This window comes from Ovis canadensis, chromosome 11 (assembly GCF_042477335.2).
Source record: "Ovis canadensis isolate MfBH-ARS-UI-01 breed Bighorn chromosome 11, ARS-UI_OviCan_v2, whole genome shotgun sequence".
Lineage (NCBI taxonomy): Eukaryota > Metazoa > Chordata > Mammalia > Artiodactyla > Bovidae > Ovis > Ovis canadensis.
In genome coordinates this window covers 58,344,543-58,369,127 of record NC_091255.1, presented here as the reverse complement: position 1 = coordinate 58,369,127, position 24,585 = coordinate 58,344,543, and the positions used below count along the sequence as shown (strand labels likewise).

The window sequence follows — 24,585 nt, the reverse complement described above, 5'->3', positions numbered from 1 at the left end:
AGCTCTTCCCGCCACCTCCCTGAGGGGGTGAAGTGAGGCCACATGCCCAGGCCCGAGGAGGGTGGACAGGCCACGCTCCCTCGGCCTTCCAGACTTCAGCCTGCCCTCCAGGAGCCTTACCAGGGCATTTCCCCGGCAAGATGTAGTACTGTCACCATCCCGAGGAGAAACCCCTGAGAAGACAACCAGAACCTCTTGATGGCGGTCACTCACACACCACCCAGGGTGTCCCTGTTCGGTCATTTTACAAAGCATGCAAGGCTGTGCCTGGGGTGGCAGAGCCCGCACCTGCTCCCACACTGTGGACTCTTAATGGATGTGCCAGAACAATCTGGATATGGAATGTTCCCGGGTACGGCCTCTCTCGGGGCCAGTGAGCTGACTCCTCACTCAGCCCAGCTTTCCTCACCAGCTTGTAGCATCTCCACACACCGTGACACCAACCTTTGCAAAATTCTCTTCCTACTTTAATGTATATTTGGATACACTAAAGGCATTGTACTGGGGAAAATGTAAACTAGTGATTACACAGATGTGAAATGCCCTCTTACTCCTGGGCCCAACGTTAAGGCTGTCAGAGACAGATGGGTGGCCCAACACCAGGCTTTCCCCCAAAGAGACCTCAGACAGAGCTTCCTGACCGGAGACAATGGACACTGCTAGGGAACACCACTCTCTTCCTCTCTGCTCCCGAAGCTGGGCTGCCCCCGGCCCCCATGTGGCCGTGGACAGTTCAGGCCACAAAGCACAGTGGGCCGTTCCTGCAGCCTGCAGTCCAACAAAACTGGGGCTGTGGTTTTATAACATACAATTCTCTTCCCTTGATGGGTACAGAATACAACAAAATTAGCCACGTTTATTTAAAAGAAACGTTACAAATAAGTGTGCAAAATTAAATTTCATGATTAAATACACATAAAAGTAACATGCATAATTTACATTGAAATCCACAGACAAAGTTAGTTGATTACATGACAGTAAAAGAACTGGCAAAACTGAGAACTTGCAGCTGCAGATTTTAATGTTTGCAACCTGAAATCAAAATAAAATTAAGTTTAAAGGGAAGTTAAGAAAATTAAATATATACCTCAAGTAGTACTAACAATATAGAGCCCATAACCTATTTTAGTTACCAAATGTTAAAAAAAAAAGTATGTGCCTCTCATTCCCAGAATGTTAGTGTGCAACTATTGTTAAAAACAGGGAGAGAAGACAGTGAGAGGGAAGTGGAAGCAGCCAGCCAAGCCCACAGGACCGGGCACTGCTTTTGTTGAGATGTGGGTTTCCCTTCGTATCCTCCGAATGAAGCAATGCATTCCTCTGTGACTCAGTTTTAAAGTCTACATGTGACTCTGTTCCCTGCGAGGAAAGGGGAACTCCCTTTGACCCAGAGTGTCGCCAGGAGGCCACAGGTGCGGCTCACGGGGTGGGCCTGGCGCTGCCTCAATCCCAATGGCTCCAACAAGAGGGGGACATGTGATATGTAACTCCTGAGGGAGACACCAAGCCTGTGAACTCTAAACTTTCTTCAGTTTAGACGGGAGAAGGGCCTCCTCCCTCCTCCTCCTAAGGCTGGCGGTGTGATAATCCCACTTATATCTGGTGAGAAAGAACCAAGATTGCTCGTGTGTTCACCTCTCCATCACAGACTCAGCAAAAAAGATGGAATCTGGCGCCACAAACGAATTTCACGTTGTCCCTCCTTTTCTCAACATGCCCCCAGTGTGTCTGGAGCCCTGGCTGCAGGTGGCGGATGCGGCAGAACCGCTGAAGCGAAAGGTGAAGCCGGCGGTCCGGCTTGAGTATCCCCGTGCCCTGCTGATTCTTCCTTTAACACTGGACTCAGGAGGCCTGCTTCAGAAAACAGCCACAAGTGGCTTTGCGCAAGGTCCCGGGCCGTCCCTCCAGCCCACTGTCACCAGCCCCAGGAGCTCGAGGGGCCACTGGGCGCCAGGGGCCACGGTGCTCGCGCTCCTGGTGGAGGGTCAAAGCTTGTCATCGGTCATCTCCAGGAACTGCGCGTACACATCCCGGACGCACTCTCCCTTGGGGTTGAACAGGAACTTGTAGTAGCTGCCGTCCGCACAGATCGCTGGGCAGAGGAGACCGCGTCACTCAGGGTGAAAAGCAAGCAGCCCGCACTGAGCTCGCCGCGCAGCCTGAGTGGAGGCTGAGCCACCCTCAGGTATCTGTGCGTGGCAGGGGCACGCTAGCCCGAGAACCCACTGTTCTGAGGGGTTGAGCTGCATCTACTCAGCTCGTGCAGCAACAGGAGAACCCTCTCAGGTCATTGGTTCCAAGACCAAATGATCTGCCCTGTCAACTTCCCAGGAACCCCCAGAAGGCAGGTAGCTGCGTGAACCCAGAGAGGGATGCACAGGACCCCCGGGAGAGAAGAAGGAAGACCAGTGAGGCCGGTGTGGCGCTGATCACACCCGGGGCCACTCTCCCCGGGAAGGACCACTTACCAATGACAGCGTTTGGCTCTGTTCCAAAGGCACAAATGCATGGAGAGCCTGAGGGGACCTGAAACTTGGAGAAACTCCACTTGGAACTGAAGTATTTTGGAAGGAAACTGGCTGATGCCAAACTGTGAGGACAAGGAAGCAAAGAAAGGAAGTGACGGTCACATGACAAAGTTAGACACAGCTCTCCTTACCGTCGGCTTAGCCTTAATGATTCAAATTCTACTTTTGCTTTTCATTTTTATTTTTCACACAAAATAACTAAGCTGTTACAAACGGCTCTATCAGAAACCCAGAAACCATCACCACCAGACGGGGCACAGGGCCCTGCTGCCACCACATCGACTGTCTGAACAGCCAACACGAGGATGACTGCTGGAGTGCAGGACCAAGCTCTGCCTCCCTAGAAGGCGCCTGGAGCCTCATCAGATTTCCTAAGGAGCTAATGGCAGGATGAGTCGTGATGCCAGTCTTAGCATCAAGTAATCTGCACTGGTTTTTAGAAAATCAAATGAAGGACCAACGAGAAGCATCCTGCCTGTGACTCAGACCCAGTGGGCGAGCACTCAGCCAAGGCTTCATCCTTCTAACTGGGAAACCTACCTCGACTGTTTATTCCTTTTTGGATCTTCAGCTGCAAAAATGTGCACCGTGCCGTGGTCACTGGACACGCAGATGAGGGAAGCGTCCTGATTGAAGTTGATGCTGCAGAGGAAGCGGATGGAGCTCGGGTCTCGGTCTTGTGTGGACTCAGGAGCGAGCCCTGACCCCAGCTCTCCCGCTCCAACACCCCGTGGTCAGGACGGACAGTCATTTTACCAGGGTCAAAACCAGGGCACAGCCCCTCCTCAGGTGCCAAGAGCAGACCACCTTGCCACCCCAGGGGCCCTGAGGCCACTGCCACAAGCTGGCCGGGAAAGAAAAACTCCCCTCCAATGATCTGGCCCCCGAGGTGGGGGGCGTCACTCGGACTGGCTGGATGGGCCCCAGAGCAGACAGATGGGAGAGTGGGTTGCATGACGGGCCCCACGGACACTACATGCAGATACTGGCTACATTTTTATCACTTAAGCCCAAGTGCAGCTCCACACTCGCAAAAGCCACAGACACAAGGACTGAGGTCCTGCCCAAGCAGGGGTGCAGCCCCCTCAGAGCTACAGACACTGTGAGATGTGGTCACCACCACCACAGAGAGACCAGGTCAGCCTCACTGGAGGCTGAAGTGACTAGGGACGGGCTAACAAGGCCTCCAGTGTCTGCTCGAAGACACTATCAAGAAAATAAGCTGAAGGGACAGTGGGGAGATGAAATAAAACAGGCAAATTCTGACAAATGCAGGGTGACAGGTCCATGGTAACTGTAATATTCTACTTCTGTGTATATCCCCATGATAAAGAGTTAAATCAGTAATAATAAAGTGAACTAAAAACCCAGCCCCTTCCAGTACAGCAGCCCCGCCCGCCTCATGTGCGTGGTCCTGCCTCTCCCGCCAGATCACACAGGGCCCCTTCTCTAGGGTGAAACAACGTGCTTTCTTACCAATAAATATTAGCTGCTTGAGATCCTCTTCGTAGTTCCTGGATTAAATGCCCTGATGAAGTATCAAATATTCGTATAAGGGTCCCCTTTGAAAAACAGTGAAGTGTTTCATTATCAAAGATTCACAACTTTTTAATTTTTTTTTGAAATGATTTTTATTCACAAACCCATTAGCCCATCGGAGTCTTTCCCAAACTCGCCCACATAAACTAAAACTCAACTTTCCCCGTTGTCACTGAGAACGAACCGAAGTCTCTTTAGTCTGACAGCAGCCGGCAGGGGCTGAGAGAGGGTCAGAGAGCCCAGGGCCCAAGCCCGCATGTGGCCCTCTCGGAGTCCTGTGCACACGCTCCCCTGGCAGACGCCCTAGGCTGTCTGGGTCCCCGAGAGCCGTCAGTTCACTTGCCACCCAGGGAAACGGCATCTTAATTCTAGCTCCCACAGCCAGTCAGAAAGAGAAACACTAACTCTGCTGCCAAACAGACGGAGCACAGCTGAAGAGAATGACTTTTGGACCCTCTGTCAGCTATGACCTGCTATCTGAGCAAAGAACCTCGGGGCGTTGAGATCTTCAGGGAAGGACTAGTGTGCCAGGAGCCCGCACCCTAGAGCAGGCGAGGTCACTCTACAGGCACGACCTCCAGTGGGACAGGGACACCCACTTACTTTCTCAGATGCGGTCGCAATTCTTGTTCCCTGCAGGTTGAGAGCAATGCAGCTCAGGACGCCCTCATGGGCGGGAATGTCCACTGGCGGCTTCTCGGTGCTGGCCAGGTCCACAAGCTGCACATGGCCTGTGTGCGTGCCTGGGAAGGCCAGGAGCGAGTTGTTACTGTTGGGGCACAGGACACAGAGGCCTAAAGACAGACAAGAAACTTGTCAAGGACTCAGGACCGTCCCAATGTTTCTGCTTTTAAACAACCACACCTACTCTCTGCCTTCCAGGTCTCATGAAAAAGTAAGATTTAGTCACAAAATCCTCTCCCAGTAAAGGGCAGCAGGGAGCCAAGCAGAGTTCACTCCCTCGAGATGGCTTCATGATTGGAAACATTTGCTGAACTTACTTTATCAAATGTATGTCTTTTGGGAGAATGCAAAACTGTAAAATCTAAAAATGAATCCATTAACAAATACATAAAAAAATCCCAAAACTCGACAATAAATTTAATGATAGATGGAAAACACTGTTACACACCGCAAAGGAAAACCAAAGACCTGGCGGGGGGGGGAGCTGTCCTAGGACCTCAGGCTGCAGCCTACCTCCCTCCATTGACAGAGTAAGCGCCGTCACAGTACAAATCTCCGCAGGCTTTTCTGAAGAAACAGGCAAGCTGCCACCAAGTTACAAGGAAAGTAAACGATCCTAGAATAGCTCCTTCAATTTTTACATAACAGGAACAAGATCAGAGGACTTAATTCTACCTAATTTCAAGAATTATCTTCAAGTTCCAGAAATCAAGGTGGCCTGATATTGGCATAAGGACAGAAACACAGACACTGGAGCAGAACAGAGTCCAGAAAAATCCTACACTTACTTAAAAAAAAAAAAAGTGTTAAAGTAATCCAGTGCAGAAAAAATCGTTTTTAAACAAACGGTAAAGGCACTTCTCTAAGCAAAAAAGAAAAGGTCACAAGTAGAGACATGAAAGCTGTTAAAGGAAAAAGCTCACTGGTTAAGGCAACTAACTACAGAGCAGTAGTAGTAAGATCAGCCACACACAAAGCCGGCGGGAAGGTTAAAAGACAAAAGCAGTAAAATCATCTGCATCTGCAAGGAGTAAAGGCTACACAAGAAGATGTAAAACCCAATGCCAAAACCAGAGACCCTGGGGAGAGGGAAGTAAAACGCAGGGCCGTTAAAACGCATTTGAAATTGAGAGGTCAGCCATTTAAAATAATCACACGCACACATACTGATTGCTATATATAGACCTCACAGTAACCACAAACCAATAACCTATAATAGACACACAAAGAAGAGAAAGGAATCCAAACGGAACACTCAAGAAGAAAACAAAAGAAAGGAATGAAGAGGACCTACTCAAACAACCTAAAACAGTTTGTGGCAGTAAGTGCCCACCTATCAATAACTACTTTAAATGGACATGGACTAGACACTCCATTCAAACACAGAGAGTGGATATATACCTGATGGAATACAGTGCAGCCATAAAAAAAAAAAAAAAAAAAAGGCAAAATCCTGCCATCTGCAACAGCACGGATGACATGCAGGGTGTTTTGCTGAGTCAGAGAAAGACAGCTACTGTACGTTAACACAATGAGGACTCTAAAGAATAATTAGAGTATGACCCCGCAATTGTACTCTTCAGTATATAGGCAAGAGAAATGAAAAAATACATATATCCACACAAAGACCTGCATGTAAACATACACAGCAGCTTCTCTTCCTAACAGCCAAAAAATCTGGTGTGGACCAACAGCTGTGATATACCCATATGATAGTATGTTACTCAGCAATAAAAATGAACACAACAATAACACACACACACAAATGAAGGCATCTAAAACATTAAGCTACGAGAAAGATAGCCAAGGCATCTGGAAAGGCAAGACCTGAGGGTCAGGTGGGGAACGTGCAGCCTGGGGGGCCTCGGGGGGTTGGGGCTGTTCTGCTTACTGTGGTGGCAGCCGCACGACTGTTTACAGTGGCTGGAGTTTATCACACGATACACTTAGAATGAGTGAATTTTATACCTCAATAAAGCTAGAAGAAAAAACCAAAAATTTTCAAAGCAAAGATGATACAATGAGTAACAAAGCCCCGTGCAAAGAAGAGAACAGGAAGGAGAGGCCTCAGAACTCAATGAAACCACGGATTCCAGGTTCACCATGGAGCTCCTGAATGGCTGACAGTCACTGTGAAGAGTCCCGAGAGACCCAGAAGGTTCTGGTAAGAGGCACGGTCTCAGTTCCACAGTGAGGAGGCTGGGCTGTGACCCAGGGCAAGTTCACAGGGGGCTGGGGAGAGCTTGCACCTCTCAGACCTTTCCCCAGCACCCCAGATGCTCCAGGACCCACCACGAGGGTGACGTCGCTCCAAGACCACCTGGAGGAGAGGCGCCCAGCACGGGTCTGCGTCCCACCTGGTCTGGACTCAAGAAGCCCATTTCCACCATCGGTCCTCCTCTGGATTCTTACCTTTAGGGTTATAGCAGGTTTCAAAGACGTGCAACTGATGGGGATTATGTGTGAATGTAAACACTTTGATCATAGAGTCCAAAACAACCACAATTCTGGAAAGAAGAAAACACCATCAGAATGTTCTCTCCCCCAGAGTGAAACTCAAACATTTTGTGGCTTTCGTTCTTATTATTTGGAAACAGAAACATTCCAACAACCACATACAAGAGGATCATTCCCATTCCTGACCCCGGGAGCGGGGCAGCGAGGTGTGCGAGGGAGGTCGGCAGGGAGCCCGACGGCAGGCCGCTGACACCAGGACTGATGCCCTCCCACTCGGAAGAGGCAGGTACAGCCTACAGTGGGGCGCTGGCGGGAGGGCATTCTCATCAGCCATTCTGTCTACAGGGTAAGAACCAAGTAGGACACAAAGCCAGAAATTCTATCTTAACAGACTTTTAGACATGTCTTGACAATTCAGAAATGTGAGAAAGCAGATCTTTGATTTGGCTCCAAGATTTGCATTATTACAAGCCCTAAATGTTGACATTCCCAGAAGATACAAGTCTACCTACACTCCATTCACACCCCACGCCACAATACAAATGGAAGCTCTGCTCCACTGCGATCAACGTACTAGGAAAAACTCCTGCGTTCTACTAAACACAAGCGGCAATGTCTGGGAGAGACCGGCTACTTTCAACAGGTGAGATTCAGTGACACTCTGTGAGCAGTTCCTGAGTGTTCCTTTACCTTCAAACTGAAACATTTATGAGGCATGATGTGGACAAGCGTGGGCAAAGAGGGAGGCAATTCAGGGGTCAAAACTCATGTCCTCAGCCTGCACCTGACGGGCAGGGCGGTTCCCCTGAAGGACTGACAGCTGGAGGCAGGGCCAGCCCAGGGCCGGGTCCACGGGGTGCACCCACTCCCACTGACTGCACCCACTCCCACTGACTGCTCACCTCCGAACAACCCCAGGAGGCAAATGAAACTCACTGACCTATGTTCTTGAGTCAAAAACTACAGCCTTATTTTTTATACATCATTTTCCCAAACACGTCTCTTCCTTCAGTATAAAATGATTTCAGCCATCTTCAGAGAAGGTGACTATTCTATCTTAAAAAATGAGACACCACACCTACCTATCTCGCCGTAACTTGGCAGCCTTGACTTCGGTAGAAAATTCTATTTCAATCACAGTTTTCTTCTTCAGGTCGTCCCAGATCATCACTGAAAGGAGAAAGACTCTATGAACACGACAACGGAGAGGCCAGGGGCTGGCTTGCTAGAGGCACTCCTGAGGGAGTCTTCGCAGTGGAACACCTGTGGGGGCGGGGGCAGTCATCCTCTGCATTTGTACACGTAAAGAAACTGAGGCCAAGAGAAGGCCGCCTGCCCAAGGTCACAGAGCGACCTGACAAAGGGCAGAGGAGGACTGGGATCTGAACAGTGTGGGCCCAGAGTCTTTCACCACCGGCCACACAGTCTTTCTCTAATAAATAAAAATTACAGACCAGCTTACAAAATAAGCTCCTAGGTATAAAGCTCTCCCAGGCCCAGCCCCCAGGTCTCAAGCCACGGCTCCTGCTCACCCGCTCGCTCCCACCCCCCACCTCACTCTCCCGCACGCCTGCTCACAGGGCAGGTGCCCAGCCTCTGCCTCTCTGCACACTCACGCGAACCTCTTCCCTAACAACCCTCGCCCAGCTTCCAGGCAAACTTCTCTCTCTCCTGGGTCCCATTAGACTGAGCCGAAAAGCAAGCCCTACCACAGGTACCAAGTGCTGGAGATAAGCCTGGATCAAGAAAGAAAGGGCGGTCTCATGAGGCAATCAGACACATAAAACCCGGGCCAGGGCTCTTCCGCCCCAAGTTCTCGCTCTGCTTCAAGCTGGAGAATGCCTTCTGCTCACAACACAAGCTTCCGTCAGGATGGATCAGCAGTTTACGTCCCAAAGGCTGAGATAACTTACAGACAACCCTGGAGTGTGTGTCCAGACCTCTTCTCTCCTCCACTTGAAAAGCTGGGTATGAGGCACGTGGGGTGAGGGAAATAAGCTCCCTCCACAGTCAGGTCACAGCTGACTGAGAATGGAAGGGAAAGAATGTTCTCCTCAAGGTCTCAACATGTGACCAACAACAGTCCAGGCAGTGGGATTCAGGGATCAGTTTTGTTAGAATGGGTAAGTGTCATCTAAGTTTCAAATCAAGAAAGAAATGAATACCAGCCTACCAGAACTGCCAAAATTATTAACATAGAATGTATTTACTATTGAAGAGGTTAGTTATAATTCATAACCACTAAAAAATGAAGCAGTGTTTCTTGCTCCTTGAAACACCATCTGTGATAAACTTCTCCTGTCAGCTCCTCCTTAAAGGGCACCAACGTGTCAGTGAGTAGACGGTTACCTTATCGAAAACAGTATCTTTCCAAAACCAAATGGTCACAACTTTTCTGGGCAAAGGAGACTCTACTCTTGAACACAAAAGGCGATTCAGTGAACTTCCTCTGGCCCTGCAACCTAACACCAGAAAGTCTGTAACTCAACAGGAAACGGCTCAAACTAGACAGAAGTCCAGACAGAAGGATGTCAAGGGTGTCGCAAAAACAGGTGAACCCCATTTTCAGAAATGTTTGGAAACAGCATGATGAAGCCCCAGAGGCAGCAGCACAAATTGTCACTCACAAAAGAGACTTGGGCAGTGAGAGAAATCCAAGGACTCCAGTTAATGCCAACTCCCTGTGGCCTCTGAAGGCTGCAAGCTGCTTTGCTGCAGGGAACTGGAAATTTAAAATGTTCTGGGTAGGATTCTGTCTTTTAATAATATAGTTGTTAATAGCAAAAACAGTATTTCAAAATTCTGGACTCCCTTCTAAAAAGGAAAGGGCCGCTCTGCTACCTGAGCAGCACCCTGTCTGGGCCCAGCTGGTCGCCGTGATGTTCTCACAAACCAAAGCAGCTAGATTCTTTACACTGTGACACCATGTATCTTAACTGGCAATTAAGAAAATATTTAGAAGTGATTTTGACATTACCGAAATAAAGACCAAGCTCTTTTCTTAAAAATCACCTTTAGCACACTACAAAAAGCTTACATTTTACTCAAAATGTTCAGTTAGAAAATTGCTTTCTTCTAAGTCTGTAAAATTCCTGAGACTCTCTTACTTCAGAATTTTTTTTTTTTTGAGAGTAAGATGCTACAGGTGAGAGACCCCAGATTATCCAATCCACTGCTTCCTTGGGGGTGGGGAGCAGTGACCCCCTCCTCCCCCAACAGTGCCACAGGTGGGGCCAGGCTCTTGACTCCTCACCAATCATCGATGAAATTCTTCACATGACAAAGGCTGATCCAGCAGCAGGATCTGTGCCTATTCCCACGGAGCCCAGGTCAGGTAATTCCTGTTCCACCGCGAGACCTGCCCTTGGCCCCAGCACAGCTGCAGGACTGTCACTTCTGGGGGGCCTCTTCCAGGACTCACAGCCACAGTCCTGCCCGTCCACGCCACGCTGGCAATGACCTGGACAGCAGCCAGGCTCCCTACCCTTCGGCCTGTGTTATCAGGGCAAACCCTCAACCCGAGAGTGGGTTCCATTCCCCACATCACATCCGCACAACCCGCCAGGCTCTACTGAGAAACTGCCAGTCAGGCCCAACCCTGCCCAGGGCCACACAGAACTCTGCCTGCCCTCTTTCTTTACTTCATGGTCTCAGGCAGATCTCCAGCTCACCCCCATCTTTATTTTCTGTAGGGAGACCTCCCTTGCTATACTCCTTTCCTCTGCCACCAAGCCTTAAAAGAGATGGTCTCCATGGCCCCTGACGTGGTGGAGCCTGTTGCCAGTGGGCTCCAACTCAAAGCCCCCTAGGGGTGCAGTGGCCACCCAGGCCTCCTCCCGTCTCTAACATCTGCCTGATGCCCACACTTACTTCCCTCTCTCATGCCTCTTCTGTGAACACGGCTCCCCTTTCTTTTCTTCCAACCGCCGAGTCTGCTGAGCCTTATACTTAACTGCTTCCTGAGACTGTTCCTGAGAACTGCTGGCGTTGCTTTCCCAACCACACCCTCACCTGGCACCTAAAGCTCCGGGGTCTGTCCCCACCTTCTTCCCCTGCTCTGTTCTCCTTCACTGGGTTTCTTCCTTGTGCTTCTTCCTTGTGCCCCAAATGATACCTACATTTACAGACACATGATATTCAGCTGAACTTGTAAAGTTCCTGTTTCTCCTTTACTTTCAAAGAGCCACGCCCTTTACACTGCCATCTCTTTGAACAAAGGCTCACACATGCACACGAGGAAAAACATTCTTCAACCCAGAGCCCAGCTGCTCTGGTCTACACGTTTCCACGAGTCCATGGCTCTCCGCAGAAGCCACCTCCCCACACCTGGCTTCCAGCGAAACTCACGACACAGAACACCCACCGCAGAAGAACACCCAGGACAAAATGGGGATGGAGGGCCCCATCGAGTCAACCCGAGTGAAAAGCATGTGCTCTGTCCACGGGGAAAAGCGACTCTGGTCACATGTTTCTTCTCCTGGGAACAGCAGAGACCACTCTCTTTCTGGACGCTTCCGTCCCTTCAGGAGTCACAGGGCCACCAGGGGAGGTCCAGTGTGGCCAGACACAAAGATACTCTAAAAAGTTCAAGACAAGACTACATGTGAGACGCATTATTAAATGCAGGATTATTTTACCTACCTTTGTTCGGAGGGTATTTTGGCTTTTTCCCACCACCAACTAAAGCTAAATAGTTGCAGCGAAACAACATTTCAATATGGCCAACTCCTCCTTCTAGAAATTCTGAAATGATAAAAAGAAGTCAGTATGTATATTTTACAGTTTTTTTTAAAAAAGGTAAAAACAGTCAGCGTTTGATTTTTAATCAGCAATCTGTATCTACGATCAGAAATGAAAATAGTGACCAGCTAGGAAAATAATTAGCTTCAAACCTCTCAGCATCAAGAACTGTATTTTCATGTATAAACACTGAGCACCTAAGAAGCCAATATAGCCAAGTGTATGAAATATCCAAATTCATAGTTTAAAGTGCAGCAAAGTACCTAAGATCTGAGAAAGCATCTCAAATGGTCTGATGCAGAAGCTGGAATTCCTTTTCACCACTTTTAAACACTTCTTCCCCTGGAAGTCCCAAATGTTCCCAAATGTTCACAAATCATGTGAAGGGGAGTGTGTCAGCAGATTTTCAGGTGTGCTCCACGACAGAAAGAAGCCCAATCCTCAGGGGAGCATCAGAACCCCCAAAGGAGCACACTGCTCTCCGAGCAGTTCACGCCACAGCTGGGCGCCCCCACCCTGGCCCCTCAGCCCCCACTCTGGTCTGGCCTGACCACAGGCTCCTGGCACAGTGAGGGTACAGCAGAGGGCAAGCAAGGAACCCAAACCTTTGAAAATCAGAAGTTAAACTAAGAACGGACTCCTACCTGTCTAGTCGGAGCCACACAAGATGGACCCAAAGGCCATCAGCTCACTCGAGAAGTTTCAAATGCAAGGCCTAGCAGAAAGCCTAGAGAGGACTCTGCATCTAACACCATCCACAAGGAACACAGCTCTCCTTACAAACAGTTTACTGTCCTGTGGCACACCAGCCGCCTCAGGTGATCCTGGCTGTAACAGGATGTGGCCACACCCCAAACTCAAAGGACCACAATGCTTCAGTCCTTAAACTGCTCCCTGCTGGTGTGCGGCCTCAGACCCATGGCAGCCCAGGAATCCTCCGCCCCACAGGCCAGGCCTCCGCCACCAGGGGCATCGCCTGGCTCCCTGGCGCTCACCAGGTCCAGGGAGACTGTGCGGTGTGCTCAGCTGCTCAGTTGTGTTCGACTCTTTGCAACCTCATGGAATTTTCTAGGCAAGAATACTGAGTGGGTCGCCATTTCCTACTCCAGGGGATCTTCCTGAGCCATGGATCGAACCCAGGTCTCCTACATCTCCTGCACTGGCAGGCAGATGACAAAGGGGGAAGAAAATACAATGGAGAAAAGACAGTCTCTTCAATAAACAGTGCTGGGAAAACTGGACCACTACATATAAGAGGGTCTTCCCTGGTGCCTCAGCAGTAAAGAAGCCACCTGCCAATGCAGGAGACTCGGGTTCAATCCCTGGGTAAGGAAGATCTCCTGGAAAAGGAAATGGCCACTCACTCCAGTATTTCTGCATGGAAAATCACATGGACAGAGGAGCCTGGTGGGCTACAGTCCATGGGGTTACAAAGAGTTGCATACGACTAAATGACTGAACAACAAGTAAAAGGAGGAAATCAGAACACTCTCTAAAACCATATACGAAAATAAACTCAAAATGGATTAAAAATCTAAATGTAGGACTTTCCTGGTGGTCCAGTGGTTAAGAGCCACACTTCCATTGCAGGGGGTGTGGGCTCAGTCCCTGGTTGGGGAACTAAGACCCCGCTCGCTGTACAGCACGGGCAAAAAACCCAGCAAAAACCAAACCAAATGAAGAAACAACAAACACCTAAATGCAAGACCAGACACTATAAAACTCCTAGAGGAAAAACACAGGCAGGACACTTCCTGACGCAAATCACAACCATACTTTTTTGGATCCATCTCCTGAAGTAATGGAAATACATACAAAACTAAACAAATGGGACCTAATTAAATTTAAAAGCTCTTGCACAGCAAAGGAAATCAGAAACAAAACAAAAAGACAACTTACATCCTGGAAGAAGACATTTGCAAACAATGCTACCAAGACGGGATTAATTTCCAAAACATACAAACAACTCATAAAACTCAATAATAACACACAACCAAAACAAAAGACGGGCAGAAGACCTAAAGAGATATTTCTCCAAAGACAAACCAACAAGCACATGAAAAGACACTCGATGTCACTAGTCATTAGACAATGCAAATCAAAACCTACACTGAGGCACCACCTCGCACCAGTCGGAATGGCCATCCTCCAAGAGTCCACAAATAGTAAATGCTGGAGGGGCTTCCCTGGTGGTCCAGTGGTTAGGAACCTGCCTCCCAATGCAGAGGACGTGGCTGTGAGCCCTGACGGGGAACTAAAATCCCATATGCTGTGGAGCAAGTAAGCCCCGCAACTTCAGAAGCCTGCATGCTGCAACAAACAGCCTGTGCCAACATGCAAGATCCTGGGTGCTGCAACTCAGACCAAATAAGGGTTATTTTTTTAAATGCCAGAGAGGGTGTAGAGAAAAGGGAACTCTCCTACACTCTGAGTGGGAATGCCAACTGGTATAGCCACTATGGAGAACAGCATGAAGGTTCCTTTAAAAACTAAAAACAGAGTCACCATATTAACCTACAATCCCACTCCTGGGCATATAACCAGAGAAAATTCTAATTCGGAAAGATACATGCACCCCAATGTTCACAGCAGCACTATTTACAACAGCCAAGACACGGAAGCAACCTGACTGTTCAGCAACACACAAATGGATAAAGAAGACAGGATAGATACACACAATGGAATATCACTCAGCCATAAAAAAGAACAGAACGACGCCGTTTGCAGCAACATGGATGAACCCAGAGATGATCATACCAAGGGAAGTAAGTCAAAGATGAAGACAAATATCACATGGTATCACTCGTATGTCGCCACAATCATTAACCAGGCCACCACCAAAACAAAACAGAAAACAAGTGTTGGCAAGGATGGTGCAGGTGCTAGAGGCTGTATGGTGGCTTCTCAAACTACTGAACCCAGGCCGCCTGCTGCAGCGGCCCCTGTCGGCGGCGTGCATGCAAAAGAACTGAAATCACATGCCTGCTTACAGAAGCATTATTCACAACAGCCTAGAGGTAGAAGCGGCCTCTATGTTTACATAATATTATGTTAAACGAAATAAGCCAGTCACAAAAGGACAAACACTGCACAAGTCTACTTATATGAGGTCCCTAGAGACAAATTCATAAAGATAGGAACTAGGCTGGTGGTGGCGGGGGAGTCAGCATCTAATGCGGACAGAGTTTTGCAAGATGAAGAGTTCTGGGGGTCTGTGAGGAGGGCAACTGTTTCCTCAGCGCAGGTTCAGTAAGTTCTAGAATGAAATATATCAGGAGAAACCTGTAAATTATGCCAAGAGGTAACTAATACATTTTAAAAATACTCTCCAACCAAGGGAGAATGTTTCAGACTAATAACAACACTACGTGAGCACTGAGGCTTCAAACTCATTACTGCTGGACTTGTCAGTCGCAAGTCTTCTCAAGTTCCAAAAGCAGTGAGTCACCAGCAGATGTGACCAAGCTAACGGGAGAATAAAGAAATGCCAGGAGGCACAACAGCCTTGGAAATGTGACCTGGGCACAGTGAACCAATCAGGGAAAAAAACAAAAACTGAAGTACTTCACACAAAGAAATCACCAAAAATTTCTGTTAAAAGGAAATTACATTCTGTTTCAAAGGGCTGTTTTTTTTTAATTTTAATTTAAATGATATAGGTTGTGATTTTTCTCTAAGCCTCTTTCTAACAACAACAAAACAAAAAAACCCAGTGTTACATGAAATCAGAATTATTTTATATTACCTGGATGCTAATTTATGGCTAACATTTTGATGCTTTTTTTTTTTTTAATCAATGTCAAGATTACAAAGATGTTAAGGGTTAAGGATAAAGACAGAGAAGCAGTTTTAACCACTGGAAACAGTCGTGGCCTCTGGGATTTAACTTTGGAAAGAAAGAAGGGCAGATTTTTCAGCATCAACCAATGAGGCAGGGAAAGAAAAACAAGAGGCTTTCCTGGGAAGAGCAGAAGCAAACAAAAGCGAGACTCCAAACTCCAGGAGAATCAGAGGATTTTAGCTCCCCCAAACCAAGGGCCACAGCCCCCAAGTAGTTGGAGAGGAGGAGTCTCCTGAAAGGAAGCCCAAGGTTGCCACTAGAGCCCCAGAACCCCAGGGCTGGTCCTGAAAGATCCACAGGGGTCGCCAATTGGCGGAAAAAGCAGAGAGACGCGCCCATGTCTCTGAAAGCGGCCAGGCCCAGTGGCTGGCTGTACAGCGGACTAAAATTAAGGAGAGGCAGAGAACACAAGTCAGGCTCCTGGGAAACTGACCGGTGACAGCTTCAGGCACGAATCAATGTCTGACATGTCCTACTCTCCCAGCAGAATCTGCCTCCAAGCGATAAACTGGAGGGATTCCCTGGAGGTCCAGTGGTTAGGACTCTGAGCTCTCAACTGCCAACGACTTGGGTTCAATCCCTGGCTGGGAACTAAGATCCCAAGCAGCTTGGCCAAAATACACACACACACACACACACAGAAACTGAAAGAAAATGGGGGAGAGGGACGTCCTGAGTGTTGGCTTAACCTCCACTCCACTGAGAGGCTCTTGTTTGAAGGGGCAGAAGTCAGCCCTCCAGCGTGACATTACCCACCAGCCTCTTCCCACGGCATCTGCCCCTCAACCGTCAGCTTCTTCTTTCCTATTTCCCAGGTGTTTTAATAGAAATAGCTTAATTATTTCTCACTCTACAAATCACATATTATCACTATAAAAATGAAACACAGAACAGCGTAAAGTAGGAACAGCTGCAGGCGAGATCACGTGTGTACTTCTGGACTCAAACCAATGGCACCATCACACTAGTTTCCAACTTCTTCACGCTTACATTCCGTCACAGCTGTACTTCACGTCAGCACGTGCCACAGCATGTACCATCTACTGTCTTTTTCTCATGTTTTTCCTTCAGATAAAATCCTTTAAGTATGATCGCTGGATCAGAGCATGCGTGTGTGTGCAAATATAGAAAATGAACCATTTGTCAAATTTTTCTACAAAAAAGGCTGTACCAATGTAAACTTGTAACCTACACCATCAAGGCTAGGAATGTGCCTTTCCACACCCTCCCCAGAGCCATCGCTGACTTGGACCCAACCCCATACCCCCTACACCCACAATCAGCTCAGCCCCCTCCATCTCACATGCTTCCCACTTCTTTCTTGTGCCCTCACCCACCGCGTGCTGGACTGACCACACAGGCCATGGGGCCCACACGACCTGCTCTGAAACTGGAGGATGACGGGCCATGGGTAAGACCCTGAAAGACTGTCAGGTCAGGCAGGTGCTGAACTAGGCGGCATCGTGGACCGTGTGCAGACAGGCCACCTGTTATTTCCAGTCACTGGGTGGTCTCGCCAAGGACCCTGCCCACATTATTCATCTCTGCATCCTCCACCCCCAGTGCAGTGCTTAGTGGGCTCAGAAACAAGTGGCCTCACCTGCTGTCCCATCTGTCACAAGTCATCCCGTCTAGGCCTCCGTGTGCCCTCTGCTCCCCACACACGGCTACCCACGTTACACGTGTGAGCGCTGGCGGTGTGGAAGAAGAGTCAGGCAGCACCGAAGACAAGGGGCTTGAGCACCTTGCAAGTTCATCGAGCGTGGGCACCTTTGGGATGTGGGAGGGTTGTGTTTCTAAGTGAAGACGGGAGCCAACCTTTTAGTGCTCCTTTCATTTTTATAACCACATAGACATAATTTTACCCAAATGTATTACTCCTGACACATCTTTGTTCAAATTATGACGTGAACCTTCTTGCCAGGATATGCTTGGATGTGTGCGTGATATACGTGAATCAGAGTCCTACGCTCCGGCCCTGCAGCACCCTAGTGAGAACGCCACACAGGCTGTGCTCCCCGAGCTCCCATCCTCCCAAGTGAGCCGCTCGGCTCTGTGCAAGGGACACAGGACCTCCAACACCTTGGAGGAGAACGTTGCCTCTACTGGGGGCCCAGGATGCCCAAGAGGGCTTCCGGGCACTGCCAGCTCCATCCAGCAGTGGGTGTGACTGCAAGATGCCTGTGGATCATAGCCTGTCGTGCAGTGCCCCTACGCAGAGCCACGGTCACAGCGGAGGCAAGGCTGAAAGCCCAGGTCTGGGACTGACCCTCCAATGCAGGCACACTTCCTTTCTCATACAGGAAAGCAAGTCTGGACGATAAAACAGGAACAAGGTCAAGTCTCCTGCCTGTTTTGAGTTCGCTGCCAGAAATAAAGCAGCGGACCAGCCTGCAAGTGCATGTAGGTGGGGTCCTTAAACACACCATCAACAGCCACCACATGGCCCTGCTGGATCCCCGGCAAGTGCAAAATTCACCCAAGTGAAGCTCAGAGGCAGTCTGAGCCAGACACAGAGCAGCTGAGCAGGGACGGGAACAGACACAGCACTGCGACATGACAGTAGCAAGCCTTCCTGGAGGCTGAGATACTTCTTGTTTTCACTCACTGTTATAAGAAATCCTAGATCCACTGTAAACATTTCATTACTTAGGAAGCAACTTTTAATATGCCGCTCACAATTCAACTTTGACACTGAAGTCTAGTTCCTAAGTTTCTAGGTCAATTTCGGTAAAAAGCATCTGGAAATTTGCAAGGCAAGCTGTTTCAAAATGCTTTGGAACTATTTTTCTGTATACAACAGAACTGTCTTAATTTACAATGCAACTGAAACAAACAGAAGTCAGAACCTGAAAGACTAGAGGAGACTCCCACTATCCTGGCAGGGCTCATTAATTCCAAAGACCCACTCTTCAAAGGTAACACTGTTGCCACCAATGAGGAGCCAATAAGCTTACAAAGCACTTTGGGTGTGTGTCTCCCTCATCCTAATTCATCCATCTTTACAATAAACTTAGGAGGTAGGCAGTTAACATTTTCATTTTTACACAAAAACAAACTGAGGCCAAGAGAAGGTGAGTAATCTGCCCAAGGTTACGCCTGCCCCGTGTCACACAGCAGCCTGATATGGGGAAGAGCAGGACTGGGACCTAAATAGTGTGGGCCCAGACCTGAGCCTGTTACCACCTGGCTGCCCTGAGCCTTCTCTAATAAATAAAAATTACAGACTTCAGCTAACTCAATGGACATGAGTTTGAGTAAGCTCTGGAATCGGTAATGGACACGGAAGCCTGGCAAGCTGCAATCGGACACGACTGACTGACTGAACTGAACAGACTTCAGCTTACAAAATAAACTCCTAGAAATAAAGTATCACTTGCTGTTTTACATACCAGGGTTGCACAAAAGATTTTACTTGACAAAGAGGTTTCACTGCTGAAAAAAATAAAAATCTGAAAATCTCTGATGTAGACTATTAGTTGTCAAAAAGGAAGCGGGCTGATAGGGGAGCATAAGAATACAGTGACTTCCTCTTACAGATGAGAAACGGTTCTTGCATCAGAAAATATAACTTGCACACTGAATAAAAACCAAAACCATGACTGCAGGAAGAAAAAGGAGGTTTCTCACTGTTTATGATTTATCTGAGATTTGTTCATCTGTTGGCAGGTAAGGACCAGGAGTCACTAAAAGCTCAAGAAAAATACATAGAAAAGAAGCAAATGGGAAAAGTCTACCTATTAAATTACACATTTTTCCTGCCAGATGGGAAAAGGACCATCATTATTTTATTTTACAAAAAGAATTCCTGATTTCAGCTTGTGAAAACTTGTATTCCATGAAAACATAATTTAAGACACTGAAATTAAAAAAAAAAAAGACACTGAAATAAGAAAACAAAAGCAACTATAATTTATTGCCACAATAGTATTTTCGAAGAAAGAATTATTTTCAGAGTCAGCCCTACCCGTCTTGCCTAAGCCTCTCTCTTCGGCTCCCCACAGCTTCATGATGGACACAAAGCATGGAGAGGCCGGGGCAGCCACGCCTGGGTCTCCCAGCAGGGCGAGCCAGTGCTGGATGCACCAGGGTTGCCTGGACCCACAGAAGCATTGCTACACCCAGTCCGCAGAGCCCAGCGCTCGTAGAAGCTCAACACAAGGAAGAGCAGAGCTGCATCCAGGCTGACAGGCCCACAAACAACTTCTCACAACCCACTGCTCTCCAGTCTGAAGGACAGCACCTAGACGCTGAGGCCTGGGAACAGGCAGAAACCAAGAATGCATCACTCTTACCTTGCTTCTCTTTTTCCTTCAGTGGATCGGTGTTATAGACTCGGAATCCATTTTCCATCCCACACGCAAAGCATCCTAAAGTGTGAGAGAGACAAATTAATCACCTCACCGGGCTCTCAGCTGAAGACCCCAGGCCTGGAGCGGCACGTGCAAGGGGTCCAGAGACAGCAGCCTCTCTGAGGAGCTCTTGTGGATGCTCAGGCCACACGGACGCAGTCCGCACGCGTCATGATGACTCTCCTCGTGGACTGTTATCAAAGGGTTTGCACATTATTCCACTTGCCCCCGCAGGGCACTTCTGGCATCCCATGGACCAGGCTCTCTGCTCCAACACTTAACTCGGGCAAGAGGGGCTCAGCAGCTACCGAACCAGCCACTCTGCCACCCCACGTGTCCCTCAGCTCCAGCCTCTAAGGCCCACCACTGGCCTCCCCGTTCCCAACACACCTCTCCAGGGCTGTATCAGGCACCAAGCCCTAGAGAGCCAACGACAAACAAGACAGTCCGCAAGGACAGCCACAGAGCAGACACCTCAGCAGGCAGGGACACATCCAGGTGGGGAGAGGTGGAAGGGCTAGTATGGAGGGTCTTCTAGAAGGCAGCATGAGGTCTCCATGACCTCACTTCCACCCGGAACTAATCCTAACTCCCTAAACCCATCTCAGTCTCCATCCCCAGGGCACACGCCAGACTGTTAATGGTCCAACTGAAGAGGCTGTGAGGAAGTGAAGGAAGCACTCAAGTTTTAAGATGACCCTGTGATCTGGACTTCACTTGCCCAAGTGTGATCAAGACCACATTAATCTCCATCAACACCACCAAGTTCGACTGCTGGCTCATATGAAGCTTGTGACCAGAAAGAGAAACACCAAACCCTTCATTTCTTTTCCCAAGACAAGCTGCAGTGGCTGGACCCTCACCACGACACAGCACTGACCTGAGAGCCAAAGCCACCCTCAGAGTCTCTTCTGGCTTTGATCCGTGTTCCAGCATTGGGATGACATTATTCTAGTCTATCAACCACTCCACCCCCGCAGTGTGAAAAGCATGCTTCTGTTTTTCTTTGTCCAAGTTAGGCATAAAACTACAAGGACCGTATCAGCTTTCCCAGGAGTTGTAATCTGTTCTGTAATTAACTCTCAGGCTCTGAAATGAACTTTATCTGGGCCTGGAGTCTGACACTCACTGGAAAGTACAATGTTACTTATTATCTCTTATTCTGGGTTGTAACTCCCTCTTTGTGTTACTGGAATCATGTAATCTGGACAGAAGAATCAGAGCTTGGCTTTCTGGAAAATAAGGAAATAATACAAAAATTGAAAGTTTTCCTTTGTTTCTCAACTATTACACCTTCCACAAGTTTCAAGCCTGCACCGATCTTACTTGTCTTCACTAGAACACACATATTTCTGACAAGACTTGTACTAAATACACAAACAATCCCTATAAATCCATAAGAAAAAGGAGCTCATTTTCCAGTAGAAAAATGAGCAAAAGATTTGGACGTTTCACAAGAGAATATCCAAATGCTTACTAAAACCTACAGAATCAGGGAAATGCAAATACAATCTCACATATACATCACAATGAGATCTACTAAACATCCACCAAAATGGCCAAAATGAGTGTGCCGAGGCATGGGAATGGAGGGCAAACCAGGAAACTGTTTGCATGACTGCCACTGTCAATTCTACTCCTAGGTATACAAGCCTTGTAAAAATGACATGCATTCACTAAAAGACAGGTAAGAGAATGGTCACAGCAGCACCCCTATGCTCAAAATGGCCCCAAACTGGGAACCTACCCAAATGCCTACCAAAGGTTGAATGGACAAGCCAACTGTGATGTAGTCACACAGAGAAATATTGCACCCATGAGGATGACCTTCCATTATACTCAACAGTACGGGAAAAAAGCTCTTGCAAACACGATGCTGAATAAAAACGCCAGAAACAAAATACAGTACAGAGACAGGCAAAACTAGTCCATGTCGCTGGAAGTTAGGCTGGGCGAGTGGCCCGAAGGAGCACGGCGTGCCAAGGCATTTGGTTTCTTACCCTGAGTGCTGCGGAAGGTGTGTTCAGTTTGCAAAATTCACCAAGCTGAATACTTAGGATACATGCACTTTTCTGTAAGAGTAACGCACTTCAGTAAAAAGCTAGAAAAAAGGTCCTACAAACACAAGACTGGAGACCACTCTCTAAGAAGGCTAGGCGTTATCCTTGCTATTTTGCAGGGTGGGAGAAATAAATTAACTGATTTTAGTTGGTTATCACACGACAGTTGGCATGAACCTTCCCGTCCTTGCTATCTTAAAGCTAATCTACAGAAGTGTGTCCACTCAAACCTTCTGTTTCCCACGGGAAGAGAAAGAAAAGCGGCAGCCGGATTACAGAGAGGCACACATATCAACACTTCAGAATCTCTAAACTAATACAACTTATCTTTGGGAGAAGATAAGTCAAAAGTTCAAACAATTTAAAGTTATGAGCAAAGGTTTCTAAAGCTAAAGTTTCAATGAGAGTGCTAAAAATGCGGAATAAAAATTAAAAGTCAACAGAAAAACAAAATGTAACTAACTCAATAACCTGGCATACATTTTAATTATAGGGAATTAAGCTAAGGGTAAGCAAAATGTTAAGTATAAATGCATTTTTTTTTCCAGCAACACTTTATAAAAAATTATCAACTTCACTGGTTTCTAAAATAATTAGCTTTATTGTGAACCTCAATTATTATACCGAAACCTACTACAAGGATTCCTCATCTGGCCCTAAGACAGGTATGTCTGCTTAGTCGCTCAGTCGTGTGTGTATAGATCTTGGATTTAAAGGCCACGGAGTCAGTAAGCTTTGTGTTTCCGGTTTGTTTTTTAGAACTGCCTCTCCCTGCCCTTAATCAGTCATTTCTTTCCATTGAAAGCACATTTCTTAAGAAGTTGCTACACCACGGTTAACTCCTTAATGAGTTTTCAACTATCAGAACCTTTTCAGAAATCTACTGGCTCTCCTCTGGAAATCAAAATCCAAAGTGTTCAGCCACACACTGCCCGATGCCCAACTTCTGGCCCCCAAAGCGGACCCTACAACCCTTGCGGTCCCCAGCCCAGCCGCCCGCATCCCACATTTTTCCCCTCGTCCAACTCCACTCCTCCAAGAACTCTTCCCGCCCTTAACGGCTCCTCCCTGTAGGAAATCGCGGCCTCGCCTCGGTTCCCAGAACACACTTCACTGTCCCGGGGCCCTACAGTCAGAACCTTGGAGCCAGCACCCCACGCGCCCACGCGCTGACACAGCTGGGCGACCCCCGCCCGGCCTACGTAACTCTACCCCAAACTGGCTCCACAGACATGGATCCTGCAGTTCCTGCTTCTGGATCCTCTTCAAACGCGCTTCCAAAGCGAACCCTCAGAACAGACGCGGATCCCCCTCCCTGGGCTAGAGTGGGGCGCAGTCCGGCATCACGCAGGATTTCAGAAAGGCGAAAAAGGCCATCTCCCGAAAAGCCGGGCTGAACAGTCCGGTTGCCACCCAACAAAAGAAAAAAAGTGTGAGTTCCGCGGCATATTCTACGACAATCAGCAGAAAAGGTGAGGACCTTCGTGGACGAGGTCCTGGGCCTGCAGGGGCATTCTCACCTCGATGCGACCCCGTCCCGGCCGCTGGGGACCCTAAACCCGCAAGAAAGAACCGACGCCGCCCCGGAAAATCCCATCACTGTCCGACCTGGATGGGGGTGGGGGGTCAGGGCGGCGGGGAAGCGGCCTGGGCAGAGGGGAAAGGAGCGGCCTGGGGGAGGAGGGCGGCTTCAGGGGCAGGGGAGAGAACGCCAGGGGCAGGGGAAGAGGCCTGAAGCCGGTGAGAACGCCGCCGCAGGGCTGAGGGCGGGACCCCGCTAGGAGGGGAAACGGTGGGGGGGGGGGGGGCCGGGGCCACTGACGGGCTCTCCTCACCATGGTCCTGGTTGAAGCCGGCGTAGAGCAGCCCGTTGCCGTGCGGGTTGCAGGGCAGGAGGTTCATGGTGCCGCGGGATCCACCGCGCCTCAGCGCCGCATGCCGCTCCGGGAGGTCGACCGCCGGGATCGGTCTGGCCAGCGCCGATGCTGCCGCGGCCGGAAGCGAAAGGCCCACCGCCTGCGCGCGCAGCCAGGGAACCGCGGAGCGCCGAGCAATCCACCCACGGCCTGCCGGGGGGGCAGGGAACGCCGAGAGCGTCACGTCTCCGGGGGGCGGGGCCGCGTCTGAAGAGGGAGGGTCGACTCGGCTTGGGGGCGGGGCCTGACCTGAGAGGCGGGGTCGCATCTCGAGCGCGGGGCTAAAGGTGGGAACCACCTGACTGGGTACGTGCCCCTCAAACCTCAGGAGCAGGCAGGACCCAGACTCTCATACTAACTCAAGCCCGCCCCCCTCCGGAAATCATGTAAATTAAGGAAAGAGATTTTCTTATTTTTAATTGATAAAAGGATAAGTATCTCAGTATAAATAACAATGCTTTGTGGAGT

General features: G+C 48.8%; 1 protein-coding gene across 4 annotated transcripts; it reads right to left on the bottom strand.

Moving 5' to 3' along the window:
* Positions 1-836: 836 nt before the first annotated feature.
* On the bottom strand, positions 837-24,263 carry WDR45B (WD repeat domain 45B). 4 transcript variants are annotated; one of them, XM_069541863.1, is made up of 10 exons: positions 24,037-24,263; positions 20,085-20,159; positions 11,850-11,951; positions 8,291-8,378; positions 7,164-7,258; positions 4,671-4,810; positions 4,005-4,090; positions 3,069-3,170; positions 2,469-2,590; positions 837-2,092 (listed from the first exon to the last, which is right to left on the bottom strand). In XM_069541863.1, exons 1-10 carry the CDS (start codon positions 24,101-24,103, stop codon positions 1,986-1,988), a joined length of 984 nt encoding a protein of 327 aa, XP_069397964.1. In that variant the 5' UTR covers positions 24,104-24,263; the 3' UTR covers positions 837-1,985. The 4 variants fall into 4 exon arrangements, with proteins under 4 accessions (XP_069397964.1, XP_069397967.1, XP_069397965.1 ...); XM_069541866.1 differs by having other exon boundaries at positions 4,671-4,861; positions 24,037-24,244; XM_069541864.1 differs by having other exon boundaries at positions 837-1,032; positions 4,671-4,861; positions 24,037-24,240.
* Between the last annotated feature and the right edge of the window lie 322 nt (positions 24,264-24,585).

Excerpts from the sequence above, each read along its gene's own strand:
- WDR45B (XM_069541866.1), bottom strand. The coding sequence starts at position 24,103 with ATGAACCTCCTGCCCTGCAACCCGCACGGCAACGGGCTGCTCTACGCC. Across the intron at positions 8,379-11,849 it reads AAAATACCCTCCGAACAAAG|TGATGATCTGGGACGACCTG; the intron begins GTAGGTAAAATA and ends TTCTCCTTTCAG. Across the intron at positions 2,591-3,068 it reads AAAAGGAATAAACAGTCGAG|TTTGGCATCAGCCAGTTTCC; the intron begins GTAGGTTTCCCA and ends TTGTCCTCACAG.